The 23956-nt window shown below is 39.0% G+C and overlaps 1 protein-coding gene across 2 annotated transcripts in view; it reads right to left on the reverse strand.

Annotated features, from left to right (window-relative positions):
* epha7 (eph receptor A7) overlaps positions 1-23956 on the reverse strand; it is a 292093-nt gene that overhangs the window by 34314 nt on the left and 233823 nt on the right. The window contains exons 8-11 of one of the 2 annotated variants that reach the window (XM_069887093.1): positions 16811-16964; positions 13278-13333; positions 5769-5894; positions 3185-3370 (exon numbers count right to left, since the gene is read on the reverse strand). In XM_069887093.1, the coding sequence (XP_069743194.1) occupies positions 3185-3370; positions 5769-5894; positions 13278-13333; positions 16811-16964 (522 nt within the window). The remainder of the gene's footprint in view (positions 1-3184; positions 3371-5768; positions 5895-13277; positions 13334-16810; positions 16965-23956) is intronic. The other variant, XM_069887094.1, reaches the window with a different exon arrangement.

The following is a 23956-nucleotide window of genomic DNA, read 5'->3' on the forward strand; positions in this document are numbered from 1 at the left end:
CTTTAGTACCTTTGCCGTGCCCCACTTTATACTTTTAATTTTATTGATTTGTTCTCATCCAGTGTTGTTGTTTTAATTGAAATGCTCCGGAAATGACCAAGTTAATAGCCTATGGATGTATTTCACTAACTATAATATGGTTGATTCTAACAGTATGCTGCAATTCAGGCTGTTATTCCTGATTTGTTCAAAGAGAGCAAGGTAGCATGATTACCATAAGAAAACAGAAACTGAAGCACGAGACCATTCAGCTTCTTAAGCCTACCATGCCAGTCACCATGACAATGGTTGATCTATTGCAGGCGCCATCTCTTCTTCTGTGACAGTTCCACAAAACTTCATTTTCCTGCTCTTTAAAAAATGCATTTCCTTCTCCTTAAAAACAAATGGTCTAGCCTCCACAACCAACTGGAATACAGACTTCCAGAGATTACTTGCCATCAGTGAGATGTGGCTCCCATACTCCTCAGTTTTAAATAACCTCTCATTAGTCTTGTAACTAGGTGTCCTCATTTGAGTCTCTCTCCCCCCCCCCCCCCCCCACTAGTGAACACATCTCAAGATCTTATCCCCTTGGATTGTATATGTTTCAGTAAGATCATCACTTATTCTTCTCAACTCCAAAAGAATATTGATCTAATTTCTTTAGCTTCTAGTGATTTCACAAGATTTTAGATTTATTACCAGAGTACATACACGACATAACTGAGGTACATAAACTGAGGTCCTCCATCAGCCAGCTCCCCACCATGACTACCAGCCCCCCCACATCTCCATCGGGCACACACACAAAACTCAAAACGGTCAACCAGTTTACCTATCTCGGCTGCACCATTTCATCAGATGCAAGGATCGACAACGAGATAGACAAAAGACTCGCCAAGGCAAATAGCGCCTTTGGAAGACTACACAAGAGAGTCTGGAAAAACAACCAACTGAAAAACCTCACAAAGATAAGCGTATACAGAGCCGTTGTCATACCCACACTCCTGTTCGGCTCCGAATCATGGGTCCTCTACCGGCATCACCTACGGCTCCTAGAACGCTTCCACCAGCGTTGTCTCCGCTCCAGCCTCAACATTCACTGGAGCGCTTTCATCCCTAACGTCGAAGTACTCGAGATGGCAGAGGCCGACAGCATCGAGTCCATGCTGCTGAAGATCCAGCTGCGCTGGGTGGGTCACGTCTCCAGAATGGAGGACCATCGCCTTCCCAAGATCGTGTTATATGGCGAGCTCTCCACTGGCCACCGTGACAGAGGTGCACCAAAGAAAAGGTACAAGGATTGCCTAAAGAAATTTCTTGGTGCTTGCCACATTGACCACCGCCAGTGGGCTGATATCGCCTCAAACCGTGCATCTTGGCGCCTCACAGTTCGGCGGGCAGCAACCTCCTTTGAAGAAGACCGCAGAGCCCACCTCACTGACAAAAGGCAAAGGAGGAAAAACCCAACACCCAACCCCAACCAACCAATTTTCCCCTGCAACCGCTGCAACCGTGTCTGCCTGTCCCGCATCGGACTTGTCAGCCATAAACGAGCCTGCAGCTGACGTGGACATTTACCCCCTCCATAAATCTTCGTCCGCAAAGCCAAGCCAAAGAAGACACACACGACATCACATACAACCCTGAGGTTCTTTTTTTCCTGCAGATGAGGAATACCATTAATTAGCCTGGTGTACCTCTTTGGACTGTCTCGAAAGCCAGGATATCCATCGTTACATCAGAGGACAATATTCCAAGTGTGGCTTCTTTAGTCACAACACTTTCCTCATTGTAAATTCTAACCCTCTTCTACTAAATGTGGTATTTGCTTTCCAAACTACTGTTTCAACAGCATCATAACTTTTTGTGATTCAGACACAAAAGAATATCCAGAACCTGCTGTACTTTGCTCACGTGCAATCTTACTCCATTTAGATAAGTCTGTGATTAGATTACTCTTACCAGTGCATAATCTCACATTTCCCCACTTTTTTTCCCCAAGTTTTTGCCAGCTCTCAAAACCTGTATCTATTGACTTAGAGTATCTAAATATCCTCATTGCAATGTGCCAAGTGCTCCACCAAGTACCAAGTGTTATTGGAAAATTTTGATACCTTGCTCCCTCTTCCAGGTTATTAATATAAAAAGTAATTTCTGAATAAAAGCTTAAAGTAGTCAAAACCTCATCAACGTGGATTTATGAATTTGCAGGATTTCTTAGATGACATAACAAATAGAGAGAAACTAGCTTTTCAAGAGGTTCTCAACAAAGTGCTACTTGACAATTAAAGATCAAGATAAGTGCATATGGTTTAAGGGAGAAGTTTGTTCATGTGTTGAAGATTGGTTATTATTTGGAAGGAATGCTGGAATAAATAGTCTTTTTCAGACTGGTAACTATTACTAGTGGAATGCCCTAAGGATCAGCTCTTGGCTCTCAATTATTTACATTTTTTTTGTAAAAAGATTTTAAATCTTAATTCTAAATAACCCTAAACATCCATCCGAATGGCAGAAGGTGGGGGGAGGGGGGGGGCTTGAATCAATTACAGCCAAGCAAAACCATGGATCATTACACAGAGATGCATTGTGGTTAAATATGCTATGTCTAACTCAACATAAAATAATGCAAACCTCACACTAACTTGGCAATCAAACTACAAAATGACTGATGACAGGAGAAAAATAAAATCTGTCTGGAAAAACAAGCTTCTGCTCTGAAATTAAGGAAAGGAAAATGGTACAGATTAAACCATGCTTGATCTTGAAATAAAAGTAGAAAATATGAAGAGCTCTACAAGTTCAACCCAATTAAATTGGCTGCTGGGATAAAGGATAACAATCATGTGGACAGAATGGAGAGAAGCTGGGTGGTTCTCATTAAAACAGTGGTGGAACTTTGCTCAATGTGTTTAAAATCATGAAGGGTTCGTAGTCAGTAAATAAAGAAAATCCTTTCCAATCAAGAAAAGAATTTGTTTAGAAAAATAAATGGCCCACATTTTAGGATTAGGATCACATCTTAGGATTTGGTGATTTATTGGTAATTGGTTCTGGAAACTGAATCACTAGTTACCATCTGAAGGAAATATTGGTTTAACTTGAAGGAGAAAAGTTGTAAAAACCTATGGAAAGAGCAAAGAGACAGGACTAACTGGATAAAATTTTGAAAGATCTATTGTGAACTAATGACTCTTACCCCTGGTAACAACTCCTTCCAAGTGAACAACATTGGGGTGATCAAATTGTCCCATGATGCTTGCTTCACAGAGGAAGTCCCTTCGCTGTTTTTCAGTGAAGCCTACTTTCAATGTTTTAATTGCAACTGGCACATCTCTTTTTCCAGGCAGCTTCAAGCGACCACTGCACACTTCTCCAAACTCACCTGTGGGATGGTTAGAGAGAAGACATGTAGGAGAAAATGTAATTAATTTGTTTGTGATTACTTGCAGGTCATTTGAATATTGCATTCAATCAAGTAAGAATTTAAGCCTGAAGTTGCATCTATTCAATGACTTCACAAATCATCACACTTAAAAAATGTGCCTGTGTAAAATGGAAATGAAATTCCAAAATAATACTGATATACAGTATTATGTAGAGGAATCAAGGCAATGGTCTCACTACTTCTTAATCTTCAATACCTAAAATGATTTTCTCTCAATTAATATATCATTTTCAGGTGGATTACAAGTTGGTCATGCTAAAATGTGCTTTCAAGCAGTTGTGTCGATTTAATTAACCAAATGCAAACATAAACTTGTATATCTTATACTGTGTAAATGACTTGCCTGTTTAACAGCCTTGTTTTGTACCAAGTCAAAGCAGTCCCACTGTAACTTATCATTTATTAAGACAATTAAGCTTTAACTAACTGTTCCATTCTTGCACATGGTCAGTATTAAGTGTTACAACAGTGATATACAAGTAGTGACACTTGAAAAGCAAAAATAAATAGTAACTCCATCAAAAAGCCCAACCTATAAAACTGACTCCGTTTGTAAATGTTCGATTGATTCTGTGCAGGGGTGCATCATCCATAATTTATGAGAATAAGAATTCAAATCCTTATTGTACAGAACAAAAAGGGAGCAATTTATGAATTTCTCCTCCACTGTGAAACCAGTCTTGATAGGGCACAGTTGCTTGCAGGGTAAATTCTCACTTATATGCTTCTGGTAAGATGCTGTCTTCAAGTGGGTGCCTAATTGCAGCTGACTAAGTAGAGTGAGAGACTCCTCCTACAGCCTCGGAGAAGGGAGGAACTGGCAAATCGCTTGTGTAGGTTTGCAGTGGGCACGACGTTTCTATAAGCTTCAATTATTCATATTCTTGCAAAGTCAAACAACAGACATTCACCAGGTTCCAGTGATTGGTTTAAAGATTACAGCTTAGGCCATAATATTTGATACAATGTCATGCTTGCCCATTTACAGACACTCTTGAAAAATTTATAAGGTTTGTATTAGATATCAATGAGATGGTCCTGTGTTATTTCCAACTGTGACACCTAACCCCTCAGCCACATCCCCATACACCAAGGTTTTCAAGGCTGATCACTTGCTCTACAGGAAAGAATCTGGTAGAAGGCAGTTGAAACTTTCACTCAATGAGAGGGGATTTGATAGAAGTGTTTAAGATAATGAGAGGGATAGATAGAGTTGATGTGGAAAGGCTTTTCCCATTGAGAGTAGGAGAGATGGATACAAGAGGTCATGGGTTGAGAGTTCATGGGCAAAGGTTTAGGAGTAACATGAGGGGGAACTTCTTTACTCAGAGAGTGGTTATTGTGTGGAATGGGCTTCCAGGAAAGGTGGTGGAGGCAGGGTCAATTTTATCATTTAAGTGAGAGTTGGATAAGTATATGGATTAGAGGGGGGGGGGGGGTGGAGGGATATGGGCAGAGTGCTGATTAGTGGGATTAGAGGAGGGTACTTGGATCAGTGCGGACTAGAAGGGCCAAATTGGCCTGTTTCTGTGCTATAATTGTTATATGGTTATATGATTCTTGAGGTTATTTTGATTACTTCCCATTGGACAATATACATTGTGTACATGAATTTTATCACGTGTTGATTGCCACATGTTGATTGTGGTCAGGTCCATTCCAAAGTGAGGAATTTAATCTAGAAATTTATGTAAATGCTAATCACGCAAGAAAGGGAACAGATATGAATGAAACCTTACACAGTGGTAATAAGGTTTTACTACTTGGAAATGTGTTTTTATCCCTTACTGGTAAGTATAGATATTTTTAAAAAATCTTAATGAAATTTGTGTCAATGTATATTTTTGAAGCATTCTGATCAATATTACTTCCATGCTTCTACCTATTAGAAATGAGGGGAAAAAATAAAAAATAGAAGTCTAATGGAATGCATTATTTTCAATTTACTGGCTATTTTGGAGTAAGTTAACATTAACAGGCCTCCATCAAACAGCAGTATGCAAATGGGTCCAAAACACAATGAATTAAGTCTGCTTTTTGAATAGATCAAAGCATAAAAAGAAACAGACCCTTTAAATATTTATTAGGACTGTTGGATTCATGGAATTTTCCCCGTCTATAAAATCTGATATTCTACACTTAAACAGGTCAGCTAGAAAAGACCAGAATCTTGTCTTTTGATAACTGTTAAACCAAAACCTTAAAATGATAATGGATGGGAAAATATCAACATATTTTCTCTCATACTCTGAGCTACAGTACCCTCACACTAGATTCATGGCTTTCAGTATTACCTAAGTGAAATAGTTCAATAGGCCATCAGTTATAGACTCACCTGCTCCAATCACTCTTTCAATCTTAATGCAGGAAGCATCTAGTTCCTTGGCAAACTGATGGACAGCACGGTTAGGGTCCTCGTAAGTTTCAGGATCGATGTATGTTCTTGAACCTGGTAATTTAACTGCAGTAAAGTGAGGGAAGATTGATTATGGTGAATTGCAATGTGCTGCTGCCATGAGATGCCACATAACTATACAAAACCAGCTTTTATCTAATGCCCCTAAATAAAAGGTATTTTATTTAAAAGTATTAGCTTTGCATATGCTGGTCAAAAACAATGTTTGTGTATAATAGAAAAACTCAGTGTGTTTTCTGTCAGTGGTGAACCAAACCCTACCAGGAACTTTGTAAACTCAATCCCTAAACTGTCCTAATCTGTTACTACAGCAAAACTATCATGATTCTGCTCAGATTAAGAAAAAATTGATAGGACTACCTGATCATAACAATTTCCTGAGCTGGATCAATCCATGTTGCTGTCATACAAGGGCAGGATCTGGTTCAGCCGTGATGTTCATCCCATGCACAAGGTGAAATGAAAAATCAGGAAACCTCATGTGGTGAAACATGGTATTGCGGGCATGTCTGCGTATTTCCTCACTGGGCTGGGAAGGCTGGCCGCCTACTGTACCTGCAGCTCCTCCCCATAAGATCCCCTAATAAAGGCTGAGAGCACTAGTTTCCTCCCTCATACCTGCTTTGGACGTGAGCCAGCAGCAGGCAGAGGCATGTCTGGGTCTTCTGATTAATAAAGCCTTTGACTCTTGCTTCATGTCTGCAAGTAGTCATTGATTGTACCACACCTCACAAACAAATAATGAAGCAAAGATGAATGAACAGCAGGAAGTCAGGGAGAAGATTTTTAAAAATTAACAAGGTTTTAACTCAGATGCGACAGAGTATATAGAAATGTTTTTGGGAGATAAATTGGGAAAGGTTTGTTAGAGTAGGTCACATGCAAACACTTTAAAACAGATCTTATTTGAAATACTGGAGACATAGTGGCCTCTCACACCTTTTTGCAAGAGCTTCGAAAAGTGCTCAAAAGATGTCACTAATAGATTATTGTTCATCAAGGCAACAGATGAAAGAGCAGGTTGGAGCCACCATTGTCTGCAGGAGAGCTTTGCTGTTGTAAGAGGGTCATGTGGTTTTTCAAGCAGAGAGAGTCAAACTGACTTTCTCTCAGACTGAGTGTGTGAGAGAGAAGCAGAGATCACTTGACTGTGTTTCAGCCAGTAAGATTTGCTGGGACTGAAACAGGACAGGCTGGCAAGCTTTTGGAAGACAGCCTGGTTGAAGTCCTTGTGGTTCATGCAAGAGGAGAGGACTGGTGGTCTAATGTTTCATTTGGAATAAGAGAAACAGAAAGGAATTCTGTCGTGACTTGAAAGAAAGAGGTTATCATCTGGAGAACCATAATGGGGCAAGTTTCATCAGCAAGACACTGAGGTGACTGATGGAAGTACATCAGTTGTGGATGTCCTGGAACAACACATCTCTCTCTGAAAACCAACAAGAACCTTCCTGAGCCGTAACCATTTACCCTTCGAGCACCAAAGCTGGGTGAACTTTATAAATGATAAATTCTGTGCACAGTACGAGAATTGCCTGCAACCAGTGAACTTGGAGGAGTGAGAAGTGAGATTGGACTGTGAACCAAAGAACTTTTCTGAACTTACACACACATTACACACACATGCACTTTGAATTAGAAGGGGGTTAAGTAAGTAAATAGAGTTAAGTTAAAGTGTGATTCTATTTTCATGTTTAAAGATAATTAAAAGCAACATTTGTTTAAGTAACCATCTGTCTTGGTGAATATCTATTGCTGCAGGGCTTTGGGGTTCTCTGATGTCATAACACAGTTTGGGGTGACTAAGGGGTTTGGAAGCAAATTTAAAATTACAAAATATAACCCAGAATGGAGAAGGGACCATGTAGCATGAAAATCCTATTACCTTATGCAGAATGTAGAAGAATGAAAGGGTACAGAGGATGCCTCCAATTTCCAAATAAGGAAACATCTCTATATATTTTTAAACCACATAATAGCACACAGAATGGTAGGAATTCAGAAATGAATCTGGAAACCGTTTATGCTTTGAATGAAAAGCTATGGACTGAGTCATAATTCATTGACTTGGTAGAAAAAAATGGCCAACAAATGTGATTGTTATAGAAATGGCAATGGGGGTAAATGCTTCAAGAAAGTAACACACAGCAGGAAAATCTAAAAATCTTGCGATGAGATGTACTCAAATATTAGTCAACTCTTTCACAACAGAACAAGCTCAAGAACTTGTATGGTTCACTGAGGCCTGAGTGCATGAGTTTATTATACAATGAAAATCCATTCTACACGATGCATTACTTACAAGCCAAGTTTGAAAAATTGCAGTGAATGCATGTCAATTGATTCTCCCCATTGCTACTGAATTAGGGATATCTCATTAAAAATCTGTGTTGCAATATCCATGACAAACTGAGTCTTGGAATGAAATTTATTAATAGGATCTACTACTATCAATTTGACCTTTCTTCCTGCCATATTGCACACTGTCTAAATCTTTTACCAAGAAAGGCAATCTGTGCGGAACGAGGTTAGCTGAATAAGCTGTCCATTTGTCATATGCTACTCAGGTTTGCAAAATCTGGGCATTAGAGAGATTTGTATGGAAATTCATGCTGTGCTAAATGGACAAAATACAAGCACTAATTAGCACATTGTAGTCTGCCTCCAAATTTCATTTCATTGACTTCAATGGAATGAGTTTCACAGAGTACAATTTACCAAGGCAACTGTAAGATTACTTTCAGTGCTGCTGACTAAGACATTGTTTAAATCTATTTTGATACTTCTCCACTGCTTCTCAAATAGATCTGGATTGCCTTATCCACAATATTCTTCATTCATTTATACTCTGCCTTATAGCCTTCCTTTTCTGATGGTATAGGTATTATGGGTTAACCCAGGTATCATCACTTATACTATCTTTAGTGGCAAGTCACTGGGGAACATCAGGCTGAATTTACAGCAGATATTAATATGGTCTCGCCAATACCCTAGGTAACAAAAGCATAATCTCCCTCTTCTGCATTCAATTCCCTTAGCAATAAATAATAACATTTGCTAGCTTTCCTAATTACTTGGAGGTTTTGTGTATCATGAACTCGGTCATCCAATTTCACCTGCAATTCAGACTTCTGAAATCTCTCGCCATTTACATCACAGACTTTTTTTTTACTTTTCCTTGAAAAATGGATGATTTCATACTGTTCAACAATGTTCATTCATTGCTCAGTCACTTAATCTACCTATCCACGGTGCATAGAAAAACACAGGAATGTATAGAGTATAGAACAGAAACCGAACATTCAGCCCACAATGTCTGCATCGAGCCTGAATAATTTTTGCCTGCATATTATCCATATTGATGTATCTGTCAAGATATCTCTTAAACACTGCCATTGTGCTTGCTTCCTCAATCAGTAATATATACTGTCTAAAGTCTTACTGATGAATTTTCACAGTAATTCCTGACTGAAACAAAGACAATCAATAACCTTTGGACAAGTGTAAAATTGAAAATTATTCTATTTGTACAACTCAAATGTTTAGATTTAATTAAAATTATTTCCTTTTCTTCCCTCTGGAGTTTTCCTTTAAAGTATGACCTCTAGTAAATGGTTATCCAGTGCAATCAGTGTGTCTCTATATTTAAAATCTTTTCATAATGCTTAATAAATTGTATTAAAATTCTCCTGAGCATTCCTTTTCTGAATAAAAAAATAATCCCCATATTTTTTTTAAAGTCTTCCCATAAAACTGAAAGGGGATCTCGAGGGAGGCTAGTACAGAAATTGCAGGGGCCCTAGTAAAGGTATTTAAAACATTGTTAGCCATGGGTGATGCGGCAGAGGATTGGATGGTAGCAACTTTCTTTTTCTGTTCTTTAAGAAAGGCTCGAAGAATAATCCAGGAAATTATAGACTAGTGAGCTTGACATCAGTAGTTGATAAGTTAGTAGAAGGTATTCGAAGAGATTGGACATACAATCCAAGTACTTGAATAGATAGGGACCAATAAGGGATAGTCAACATGGCACTGCGTATGGTAGGTTAGAGCTTTCCAAGGAGATTATCAGGAAGGAGGATGAAGAAAAGGCACTGGATGTTGTCCAAATAGATTTTGTTAATGCTTTTGACAAGGTCCTGCATGGGAGGTTGGTCAAGAAGGTTCCATCAGTCGGTATTCAGGATGAGGTAGTAAATTGGATTAAACATTAGCTTTGCAGGAGAAGCCAGATAGTGATAGTAGATGATCGCCTCTCTGTCTAGAGGGCTGTGTCTAGTGGTGTGTCTCAGGCATCAGTGCTATGTCCATTATTGTTTATCATTTGGATGAGAATGTGGTAAAGTTAGATCAGTGAATTTGTAAATGACTCTAAGATTAGGGTGTAGTAGACAGGGTTTATCACAGAGTTTAGAGAGTCAGAGATTGATATACTTTTACCCTTTAAAAAAACAAGGTACTTAACTGCAGAAACTGATTTGCTGTCATTTATTAAAAGTTTCTGGTTGGGAATTCTGATGCTGGCATTAATCAAATGTCCTCTACCCTGCACTGCACTTAGCTCATTGTGAACTTAGAGGTGAGGGAGAATCCCGTCCTGCTTTCAATACCAGAATTAAGAATTACAGCAGAGACTGATCTCTTGTATCATGTCCTTTGGTTGGTGTTCAACATAGTCAACCACTCCATTCTCTTCCACTAGCCCTGAGGTAGCTGTCTGGCCCCTAATGGATCTAATTCTATTGACACCTCATCTCTAGCAATGGTTTCTCCTACATTCGGTCCTTTTATACCCATGTCATTGCCATTTATCCTCTGAAAAATCTTCTTCAAATGTGGGGAGTTGACGTCTGCTGAAAACACCCATTTTTGATAATAATCACTGCTCTAATATCATGATCATGTCAAGATTTGAAGGAGAGAACATTCTTCAGGTCAACATAAGGAAACTACAAACCTGTCACATTCAGCTCCTGCCTCAGGCTTAAACCCCAACCTCAGCTACTATAAATTATCTCAATCAAAGAAGACTGGAGAGACACGTGTGAAAGTGAGCAAGGTGGAGGAGTACCAAGGATAATGACACTACATACTGTTAGGTCTGCTTTGTTCATGAATGAGTGAGACAAACACCAGACTGAGTCGAAATCAGGGTTCTTTGTTCTTTATTACCGGATTGTAACACTTGCGACTAACCATGTTAGTCGGAGAATGCATTCTGCCGTTATCAGCAAAATGGTGATTTTTTATACCCTTGGATACATGCTTAGAACATCATCATATCATTACTTGTCCAATGACTAAAACTGTTGCTATCCTTTCCCTGCTAGCTTCCTGCCTCTCAATCCATCAATGTCTCTCTTATCTTGTAAGTACAAGGATGCATTCACATCTTGTTACAGCCCTGTACAGGGTAACTCCTTACACATTCCCATCTCATGATGTTTTACCTTACAATACCTGGCAGTGAGCACAAATTCAGTTGGGCAAGTGGCCCCCATCTACATTATAATAAGCAAGGATCCAAATCACACAGCACACGCTCTGTTCTCGCTGCTACCATCAGCAAAGAGGTAAAGGTGCAACAAGACTCACACTACCAGGTTCAGGAACAGCTGCTACCCCTCCACCATCAGATTCCTCAACAACAAACTCAATTAGGGACTCATTTAAGGAATCTTACTTTTGCACTATATTGATTTTTTTTCCTATCTCTGCATTGCAGAGTCATGTTCTTTACATTTCTTTATTTGTTAACATGTGTAAGTTGAGTGCAGTTTTTTTTTGTACTACCAATAATGTAGTAATATTGCCTCACCTGCAGGAAAAAGAATCTTAGAGTTGTATGTGAAGTCATATATGTACTCTGACAATAAATATGAAATTTGAATCTGAAATAAAGTACAGAGGAAGAACTAAATATTTATAGAGCAAAACTGATGGATGGTTCAAAGCTCTTTGACTCTCATAGCTACATCAAGCAACTGTCTTGTACACTAAAGAGCAGTTTAAGCCAAAAAAGGCATCCAGCACAACTCTTTAACAGTTGTTCTGTAACACAAGCATAGATATCCCCAAAGCTGTTACTTCTGAATTTGAGTTCAATTTCACTATATTTACACAACTTTCAAAAGAAAACATAAATAAATGCTGGAAAGTTAAAAATCAAAACAAAATGAACTTGAATGCACAACATCCCTGACAGGAACCATGTGGTGTGTTTTAAGTGTTAACACTCCATCAATTGTAAAGGATGAATTAAAACTTGAAAAGCTAACATAATTCCTCCCTGGTGCTTCTTTCATTTACACTGATATCTATCACAAAGTAACTTTAAATTTACTAGCTGTGCTGTTTAAACATAGATTGTACTGAGTAGCTCATTATATTCTATCTGAAACAGATCCACAAAAATAAAAACATATATTCCTGCCTTCTTTCAAGAAACACACCTGTGAAGGTGACCACAGCAATATCAATATACAAGTTTCTAGGGCTCAGATTAAATGGAATAAAGTGATTTAATCAATAAAGTTAGAACACACATCTGATCTTTTTTATGTATAAATCAGCTCACTGAATAATGCAATGACAACAACTTTGCACTCAATGTCAGCAAAACAAAGAAGAGGAGTGTGGGCTCAGTAGCGGAGAGGGTCAAGAGCTTCAAATTCCTGCATGTCAGCATTTCTGAAGATCTGTCCTGGAACCTCCATGCTGAGGCAATCACAAAGAAGGGTCACCAGCAGTTATACTTTGTGAGGTGTCTGAGGAGATTCGGAGTGTCACCAAATACTCTTGAGAACTTCTACAGGTGTACCGTGGAGAGCATTCTGGCTGGTTGCAAGATGACCTGGTATGGAGGTGCCAACTCTCAGGACAAGAGGATTGTTAGCTCGGCCTGCAAAATCACAGGCACCTGACCACTCCATCGAGAACATCTCCATCGAAGACATCTACATTGAGGCAATGTCTTAAAAAAAAGCAGCCTCTATCCTCAAAGACCCTCACCACTCAAGCCATGCCCTCTTCATTCTGCTACCTTCGGGGAAAAGGACAGTCAAGATGATCACTCAAGGACAGCTTCTTCCCCGCTATTATTCACGAATAATCAATGAACCAAAGTCAGTGCCTTACTTATTGTGCACTATTATTTTTTATTTATAGTAATGTTGTAAGATGGTTATAATATGAATGTTTGCACTGTGGTGCTTCCGCAAAACACCGAAATTCATGACTTGTTCAGGGCAATAAATTCTAATTCTGCATGACTTTAGTACATTAGTCTTAGACAGCGAGTCGAGTTTAAATCGTGGGACGAAAAGGAAAAACAAAATATTATGGAGTAAGAGTTTCAGAGAATCAAGGCACATTGGTAAAAAATGTCCAAGTGTTTCTGCATTTTAAAAGTATAATTAAGACACTTACAGTGGAAATAGAGTTCCTCGTCCCCTTCCTGTTCAGCTTTGCTGTAGCCACAGTGTCTGAATAAGAAAATAAGACAACTCATCTAAGTTAATACAGCTTTGATATGATTCTTCTTGCCTGATTAGCACAGATACCTGCACTTGCTAAAGGACTGACTGGATAAGCTGTTCAACATAAATTTTAGGCACCCAGCATCTCGACTGTTGTTGTTCATAGTCAATCTTAGACACTGTATCTTGGACAATCTTTATCCGTGCCTGACTGAATATTACTCGGTGTTTATTTAATGTCCGTGCTTATCTTGAAGATACTATCATTGTTTTAACACCATTGTTTATTTTCAGGATGAGTCTAGAAAATGGTGCATAAAAGAGGAGCAGCCCATTCCATATAGGGCACTTAATTTAATTCCACATTGAGGTCATTCAGAAAGAAATTCAGGAAGCATTGACTGAGGGATCAATCTGATATCCTCTACTCCTGACAAAGTTGAATTTCATTCTTTCTACATCTGCACTTGCACTTCACTGGTGAGTGCAATACTTTGTACATTATTGTGAAGCTGGCTGTGTTTGGTTGTATAGTATGCAATAAAGATTATTTTACATTTTAGCTTTGTGTTAGTGTTTCATCCTTGTGAGGTGATCTAAGCCAGGGAGATATTCTGCCTGCATATAATGCACATTGATTACATGTTAGTGTATCATGTGAGGCAGTAATGTTTGATTGTATACAAGATTAACAAACAAAAAATCTGATTTCCAAATTAATTTTCTTTTGCTTTGCTACTGCCTGGGAAAGTATCTGTGGTCAGTAGCAGTAAACATTGGTCAGGTTAACACTAAGCAGATTAGAATACAGGTACTCTCTGACTTACGACCATAATTGGGACTGAAGGACCGGTCGTATCTCAAAATGGACACAAGTTGGAATTTTGCCTGTGCACGTGGACTTAAAGCAAACTTTTTAATCAAATGTTTTACTTGACAAACTGTAACTGGGAATGCAGGGCATGTAAGAGCCAAAATGTGCATACTTACTTTGTTTGTCAGTGTCCTGGGGTTCATAGGCTGGGCGCAGCCATGTTTATTCCTGTACTCATGTGCGAGTCTTCGTTTGACGCAAGCGCGGTGGGTTTGCGTATTGAAGGTCAGTTGCTGCATGTGTGAGTTAAACACCCTGATGATATTAAATTTGCATCTTTAATTCTCGCACATCCGCCAACCGACCTCCAATACGCGAACCTACCGCGGTTGCACCAACTGAAGACACATGCATGTATACAGGAATAAACATGGGCTGCGCCCAGCCTATGGACTCCAGGACACAGACGAACAAATCAAGAATGCACATTTCGGGCCTTATATGTCCTGTATCCCTGTTATAGTTTGTCAAATACAACATAAAGCGTGTAACTTATTTTTTTAAAAATTGGTCTTATGTGCAGATGGATGTAAGTCGCATAGGCTGCAAGTCAAGGAACCTCCTGTAGTCTGTCACTGCCAAATGATGCATTTATGACAGGTGATGAATTCAAGGTATTAAAATAATTGAATGTAATAACCACACCATACATTGAGTGAAGTGAATAAAGGAATAGATGGGACATCTGGAGCATGTTATGAAATCATGGAAGAATATAACCAAACCTCCCAATATTTTATTGCTTACAGACAAGCACAGTAAATATCCCAACGTATGGACCTGAAACCTAATATTTGACACCATTTCAAATCTTTCTCTGTTCCAAGGTCATTGGTTACCTGTACCTTGAACCATTCTGCCTCTTCCACTGTGGTCCAATCTTCAGTCCTCTGCTAACCTAGTTCCCATTGGTTATGGACCAGGGCAGCACAAGCATCCCATTGGACTGACACAATGGCTTTGACAGCTGGTGAGCCCCCACCTCCAAGGCTCTCCAGCTGTCAAAACTTTCATTGTTCAAAAACATGAAAAACCCTTTTGGGACCCTTTTTTTAGAAATAACATTTTTAAGAAATATTAAGTCATTTCAGAAGACAAGATTGAAATCAGAACCACATTTATATACATTTAATTAAAAAAATGAACTTAAACCAACAATTCAATCAAATAACAAAGGCTAATTCTCCCATTCATTTCAGTCAGCATGCACAAGGTTAACCTGGCATCTGCTCAGTGGGCAGACTTCCCAACTTGAGAGCTGGGAAATCTACAGATGTTTATGCCTCTTTGCTGGACTCAGACATTCAATAGGAAATGTTCTGCAACTAGTGCATTCCTGAGTACGTGGTTACTTTCTAAACCTGGTTGGGAGTAGAGCAAGTTAAAGGCTTATATATCAATGTGGAATTTGAAAAAAAAGCTTGGCCCTATCAATTTTAATGAGTAACTGATGTGTTTTATATGATATCTGATTGCCAAAATACCAAAGTACTCTATTTACTTTGCATGTCTGTGAAATAAATGCTGATAAAATCAGAATGAGCGGGAGATGCTTCTTGGAGACACCAGACCTCCTAATTTTCTCCTCTGCTCCATTTAGCCAGAGTTTCTCCAATGCAGGCTCTATTACCACGCCAAACAATTACCATCAATAGAAAGAAGGAACAACAACAACAACGACTTACATTTCTATTGCTCTCCTCACGTAAGGAAAACATCTCAGAATGCTTCACACGATGGAAGAAAGATGGACATCAAGCAGGAGAAAAAGGGAAACAGTAGTTTAGGGGTGAGGGCCCAAAGTGCGGTGGGTTTTACAGATGGCATTTTAAAGAAAGAGAACAAGTGCCAAGACAAAAGGTTTCAAGGATGATGGAGCAGATGTCAATGGCATGGAGATGTTGGTGATAATTAAAGGGTGGTTTCTTTAGGACCTAATGTGAGATGAAGGAAACCTCAATTCTTTCACATTTCAATTACAGGTACTATTTCAGGGAGTTGATGCTTGAAGCAGGATTAAATAAAGGACTTATTTATGTAGCACCTTCCATACAGGGCCTCTCTCAAAGCTGAGGAAGAACAAATACAGCCAAGCTTTCTTAGACTTTTTGTGGACATGTCTCTTGGCTTAAGGGAGAGGTTACCATGGGATTTCACATCAATGTCACAAATTAGTAAAAGGGCTGCAAAGATGGAGCCTCGAGATACATCTCTGAAACTGTGCAATATGATAGAGAAATCATTGGAATAAATTAAAAAATCTATTTTTTCAGACCTGAAAGATGTAGAAACCATGCCACAGAAGTGATTTACAGGGGACATAGGTCAAATACAACTAAAATGTTGAATGAATTGAAGGTGCATTCAATGAGTGATTATGTATTGCATTCATATCTCAAAAACACTCAGTGAACATCATTATTTCACCTGACCACCTGTTATTCTGTTGAGTTGACTTAACTCTACACAACTGCATCAAAATTACTGATGGTTTAAAGATCCCCTATCCTTTGCATTATTTTTGTTTTTATAGCAACTATACAATTTGCAGTCCTCCCCTCTCTCACACAATCAGATACCATGTAATTGTGTACACCATGATCACGTACCCCTCAAGTGTGTGACCCGGCTCGGCATGTTCCTTAGTTCCATACCTTCGTCCAATAATGAAGCCAAACACCATGAAGACCAAAATGATGGTCCCTGCCACAGCGACCACGGCGATGATAATGACAGGATTCTGCTCAGTGGAAGCAGCAGTAGCTAGAGACATAAATGTAAAGAATTGCAAATCAACGTCAGCTGAGATTGTGAGCAGCGTGTCAAATAAAATGGAGCAATTGGAAATTCCCAGATGGAAAAAAAATGCTCAAAAATTGTTAACATGACTCAGTGTGGTCAATGCAGCTCTGCTCAAAAGACAGCAGCCTTTTTACTGCTACAAAATCTAGCTTAAAAAAAAAATCCATGCTTTGTTTCATAAACACTTTATGTAAAATCCAGGTCTGCAATAAATTTTCCATTATTGAAATATATTCATCATGTCAAATCTGTAATGGTTATTCAGGCAGTTGACCAAAGAAAGAAGGAAACTATGTCTGCAAGCATTCCAGAGACATCGCTAAAAGATCTGAAGAATGCTCAGTCTTGTACTTCTATCTTTTTTCAAAAAAAATCAAGACCTGTCAACTGTGCTGTGTTGAAGATTGAAGTAGGCCGAGGTTTGACATTCTGCAATCATAAATTCCTAAATATTCCAATAAAATGATGTCAAATATATAGTTTAAGGAGGAATGATCACAGTGAGAAAATTCACATTATTATTGAATAGTGTCGAATGGACTCATTTAAATCAACTCAACTAAAGAACGAACCAAGCTATTTTTAGAATATTATTCACATTTATCTGGAATTTATTAAAATCAATATGTTATTTTTAATCTCTTTCATTTTCTTTGATCAGAGCATTCACTGTAGGATGTCATAAAATCAAACACTCATGGTAAACAATATAGCTGCAGGCTGAAGTAATTAAACTGAGATTGCTCAGACTACAGTTCACAAAAGATCTATACCGAACTTAATATATATTTTTACCTGTAAGCCACAGGGAAAAAAAGTAGGTCAACAAACCCTGAGTGAATCAAAGAACGGGCATATCTTCTTTTGGGGAAGTTGATAAACACCGCATTAAAAGTAAATGGAAAGGAACATGAGCAAAATTGGATAACAAATTACTTTGACCATTAGGATTTAATTTCTTATTTAAGTGAGTATATTATGAAGATTGAGAAATTGTATGGATGATGCCATAAACCCTCCATCTTATCCACCAAAAAATAGTACAGTGAAAGAAAATGTTTGGAATGTATAGACACTTGTTTAAAAAATCCTTAATTTCAAATGTGGTCAATTGAATTACTGAAATTTTTCAAGGATGGCATATGTATTGGCTCTTTTGCAGACAAATCTTTGAGATCTGAGGAGATTTGACAGCAGTGTAGCAGACATCTGTTTATTTATAACTGAACAAATCTTTGAGCGGTGTGTTATTCATGTACTGAATTGAATTTATTTTTCAGAAGAATAGCTTCATATTTATAGTCAAGTAATAATTAAATCATCTAGTATAACAGTATAATGAAGCAATATTCATGGAATGCATGCATCTTCTTTTTCTTAAAGCAACAGTAATTGTGGCATGAGATTATTCAGTCAGTTGCAAATTCTCTCCATTGAAACTAGGTCATACTGCAATGCTGAATAATTCTAGGAGCAGGCAAACTTGGGATTTCTTCCAACAATTTGTGCCATCTAATTGTGACAGAGAACCCCTAAAGTTTGCAGATCCTGTGATTGTAGTAAAAACATCAAAATGCTAGAGGAACTCAGCAGGTCTCCCAGCATCCATGGAAGGTAAAGGTACATAACCAACCTTTTGGGCCTGAGACCTTCTTGTAAGACCTGCTGAATTCCTCCCGCATTTTTGTGTTTAATCTCATTGTTAGTAGTTCTCAAGTTCAAGGCATGATCAAAGTGATGGTTGACTACCTTTAACTATTTGCTATTGATGTTAAGTTCATACATTTCCACCTTCTGCTTTAATTTGATTCAAGGCACAGAATGAGTATTAGGGAGTAATGAAGTACAGCACTTGTCATAAGCTAAGCAATTACAACAATGTTATCGCATTAAGAAAATCTAAGCTGATTCGAAAGTTAATAATATGTCTATGTTTAAGTACAATGAAGTACTAGAAAGCAAGGCATCAATTCAATCTTAAGGGCTTTTGCGTCCCAAATGGAATGACCCCAGCAGTAAATGCAAGGTAAAGGTTGATCTTGAGGGAAGATTAGAAAATAACACAGTTAATCTATTTAGTTGGGCAATTGAGGGGTGCCCATGAGGATGTAGTAATGAGAACTTCAGCAGGACTCAATTATGCTTGTTTGGAAATCTGAATTGACCAATGTTTAACCACTTTTTCTCCTTCTATCCCTGTATAATTCAGTGTTCCTGGTGATTTACTTATTATCTATATCAGAATTCTCTTTTAAAAAAAATGAGGATCAAATGCCATGTAAAGATGAAGCAATCAATTGTGGAATTAATATAAAATTCTAACAGGGACTTGCTGTGAAGATCATCCCTTACCTTACTGAATATTAGAGAATGCTTCAGGGGCCTCAGAGTCTACTCAATTCATTATTTCATATGCTGGTGTCAAAAAATAAAATTAATATTCCTGAAAAATGAATTCTGAGACATGCAGTAACATACTACTAACCTATTTTAAAACCTTTCTTGTTAAATATACATTGCAATTTCATCTGTGAAATTAATGCAGGTTAATTAATATTAATGTAATTATCACATGTTCTGATATTGATAAAAAAGAAAGTCTGCAGATGTTGTATGTGGTTTAATACACAAAATTGGTGGAACAACTCAGCAGGTCACACAGTGTTCTTTATGTAGCAAGCATACATAACCAATGTTTTGGGCCTGAACCTTTCATCAAGGTATGAGCAATAAGCAGGCAGGCGCTTTAATAAAATGGTGGGGGAGGAAGGAGCAGAGAGAGTAGCACAGGCCAACAGGCAAGAGGCTGGATATGGGTCAGAGTGCAGGGTAAAGAAAAGCTGGGGTGATAGGAGAGGGGATAGCTCTCCGAAAGGAGCGGTAACCTGCCTAAACGACTACCGACCAGTGGCACTCACATCTACAGTAATGAAGTGTATTGAGTAGCATATCAACTGCTGTTTCAGCAGTAACGTGGATCAGTTCAAACTTGCTATCACAACAACAGGTCTATGGCAGATGCCATTTCCTTGGCTCTCCACAAAACCCTAGAACACATGGACTCGAGGTTCTTTATCGACTACAGTTTGGCATTCAACACCATCATCCCCTCAAAACTAATCAGCAAACTCTCAGACTTGGGCTTCAATACCCCACTGTGTAATTGGATCCTGGATTTCCTCACCTCCAGGCCCTAATCAGTGTAGATGGCAAGAACATCTCCTCCATTATCTCCATCAGCACTGGAGCACCACAGGGCTACGGAGTTAGCCCCCGGCTCTACTCACTTTACACCAATAACTCTGTTGCTCAGTACGACAACAACACCATCTATAAATTTGCTGATGACACCACAGTAGTGGGTTGTATAAAAAGGGGTGATTGCTCAGCATAAAGGAGCGAGTTAGTAAACTTAACTGAATGGTGTACTAACCACATCTTCTCACTCAATAATTAAAACCAATGGATTGAATGCAGACTTTAGGACAGAAAACCAGAGGTGAAAAATCCATTGATCACTGGGGCATCAGAAGGTGAGCACATTTAAATTCCTAGAAGTGACCATCTCGGAGGACCTTTCCTGGACCTCACACATTAATGTCATCATGAAGCAAGCACATCCACACCTCTACTTCCTCAAGAGCTTGAGGAAGTTTGTTATCATGTTGGAAACTTTGGCAAAGCTACATCACGGCCTGATATGGGGATACCAATTCCTTTGAACAAAATGTCCTGCAGAAGGTGGCGGACTCAGCCCAGTACATCACAGGCAAAACCCTCCCCATCATCGAGAAAATCTACAGGGTATGCTGCCTTCAGAAAACAGCAGCAATCATCAAGAATCCACACCACCCAGGACATGCTCTGTTTTCACTACTACCATCAAGAGAGAGGTACAGATGCCACAAGATTCATCACACCATATTCAGGAAAAGCTGCTACCCCTTCACCATCAGACTCCTAAATAATAAACTCAGTCGGAGACTCAATTACGGACTCTTAGTTCACACATTATTTATTACTGAATATTTATTTTGTTTTTTTTGGTACTGATCAGTTTGTTAATATTTCTTTATTTTCATTTATCTCTTTCGTATATCCATCTTTTCTTGAGTACGGTTTTTTGACAGAACCAATAAGCAGAAATTCTGCTAGGCACACAGAGATAAGAATATCAGGATTGCAAGTGATGCTATGTATGTACTTCGAAAATTAATCTGACTTTGAACTTTGGGAAGGGATGAGGAGCTGGGAGGAAAGGAGACAAGGTTCAGTATATAGATAATAGATATGTGTGTGCATGTGCTGAGAGAGAGAGAGAGAGAGAGAGAGAGAGAGAGAGAGAGAGAGAGAGAGAGAAGCCAAAGGAAACCAGTGAAGTGAAATCTATGTTTAGGCCCCCGATCTGGCAGTGCATTAGGACATGGGTAGACATGTCAGCATGGGAGTAGGGCACGAAATTGAAATGGTTGGCAAATGGGAGGTCAAGCTATTGCAGTCGACAGAGCAAAGGTGCTCAACAAAATTATCTTTGGGGCATCTAGGGTGTTTAGGGGCAGAGTGGGCCAGGGTAGATGCATGGGAAATAAAAGCAATGCGGGAAAGGGTTAAGATGATGGTGATAGAGGGGAAGCCGATGCGACCGAGACAGAGAAATTGACAGAAAGGAACAGAATTCTTACAACAGACAGGGTATGAAGAGGCCCCTAGATGCAACAAGAACAGGATTCCCCTCATCCCTTCTCATCCGATAAATTATCCACTGCAATTTACTTCATCTAGGGGTGACATGATTGGCACTGATGTAAGAAGTTTGTACATTCTCCCCACATCTTCATGGATTTTCCCTGGGGAGTGGGCTGGTTTCCTCCCACTGTTTGAAATGTACCCGGGGTTTTGGTTTATTGGGTGCGAATTGGGCAACATGGACTCATGGACCAAAATGGCCAGTTACCGTGCTGTATATCTAAAAAAAAATTACAACATGATTACACCACTGGACGCATCTTCCCCTCTACCCCCTCCATGGGAAACTCTCTCTCTCCTTCTCCCTGACTCCCTTCCCATTAATAGTTGCCTAGGTACTGTTAGGTCTGCTTTGTTCATGAATGAGTGAGACAAACACCAGGCTGAGTCGAAATCAGGGTTCTTTGTTCTTTATTACCGGATTGTAACACTTGCGACTAACAAAGTTAGTCGGAGAATGCATTCTGCCGTTATCAGCAAAATGGTGATTTTTTATACCCTTGGATATGTGCTTAGAACATCATCATATCATTACTTGTCCAATGACTAAAACTGTTGCTATCCTTTCCCTGCTAGCTTCCTGCCTCTCAATCCATCAATGTCTCTCTTATCTTGTAAGTACAAGGATGCATTCACATCTTGTTACTGCCCCGTACATTCCCATCTCATGATGTTTTACCTAACAGGAGTACAAGGACACCTCCCCTTCTTGTTACTGCCCTGTACAGGGAAACTCCCTACACATTCCCATCTCATGATGTTTTACCTTACAGTACCTACCCCTGTGATTGCAAAAATGCTATATTTTTGTAGCAAATGCTCCTCCCTTGCCACTTGTGGGGCCCCAAACAGTCCTTCCAAGTGAAACAACATTTCACTTATGAATCTACTGCATCTGTTGCTCCCATTGTGGCCTCCTCTACATTGGAACGACTGGACGCAGACTGCAAGACTGTTTCATCGATTGAAATAATGACCAACCATATCAATTCTGTACCCCATTCCCACATGTCTGTTCACGGCCTTATGCACTACCTGACTGGGACCAGCTGCAAAATGGAGGAACTTCACCTGTCTGAGCACTCTCCAACCAGATGGCATTAACACTAACTTCTCCGGTTTCCTTCCCAGTCTCTCCCACTCTCTTTCCCTATCTCTCTGTCTTCATCTTCCCACCCCTTCACTCTCCATACAGAGACTACCCCTCCCCCATCCCTTCCCAGCTTTTTTCCCCTTCTGCCTTCCTGCTCATATCCACCCATGACCTCTTGCCTGTGGGCATCTGCTCCACCCCCCCCCCTCCTCTCCATGTTTTATTCAGACTCCTGCCTGTTTTTTTTCTCAAACCTTGACAAATGGCTCAAGTTTGAAACGTTAGTTATTTATCTTTGTTACATTAAGAACACTGACCCACTGAGTTTCTCCAGCACTTTTGTGTATTCTTCATTTGGAATCATAATAGTACAACAATCTTGAAATCATTCCTTCATCTTTAGTGATATTTTGTTCACATTAGCTATTGTGAAATGCTATTGGAATTATTTTTGGGTCCTTTTGACTATTTGTGCTTCTCAGAAGCACAGTCTCCTATGCTTAAGATGTGATTAAAGCAAACTTATCAAGTAGTAATACAGTTTAACTGATTATCCAAAATGGTCAGGATCGTGCCTATTTCGGATAAATGATATGTATGGATAACTGGTCATTATTATAAACAGCCCAGTAGCAACAGCAAATCACTTGTAATAGTGTTGAAATAACATCAAACAACAAGGGAAGGCTTTTTAAGCATGAAATAATTCTCACCAAAAAAAACCCAACCTGAACAAAATAAGAAATTCTGGAAATTCTACTCAGAGGTTTTTCCAATTTTTTTTCAACCTGCGACATCAGTTCAGTTCCGAAAAAATTCAGATTACTGAGGATATCCTCTTTGATCTGAAATTTTTAGACATGAAATGACCTCATTTTGGCTTCAAAATTTTTCGAATAAATGAGGATTTCTGATTTTTCTGAAATCATCAATTATCCAAAAAGAAATTGGACAACTGAGATTTTGGATAATCTGGATAATCAGAGTTGTACTGAAATCCAAGAAACTAAATTGGCAATTGACATACAATATAATCAGCTTACAATTGTATCGGGCTCATCCTTTTACACAGACAAAATGTATTTGTAGTACTAGTCTGCAGCAGGATAAAAGG

The sequence above is a fragment of the Narcine bancroftii genome, chromosome 6, assembly GCF_036971445.1.
Source record: "Narcine bancroftii isolate sNarBan1 chromosome 6, sNarBan1.hap1, whole genome shotgun sequence".
In the NCBI taxonomy this organism is placed as follows: Eukaryota; Metazoa; Chordata; class Chondrichthyes; order Torpediniformes; family Narcinidae; genus Narcine; species Narcine bancroftii.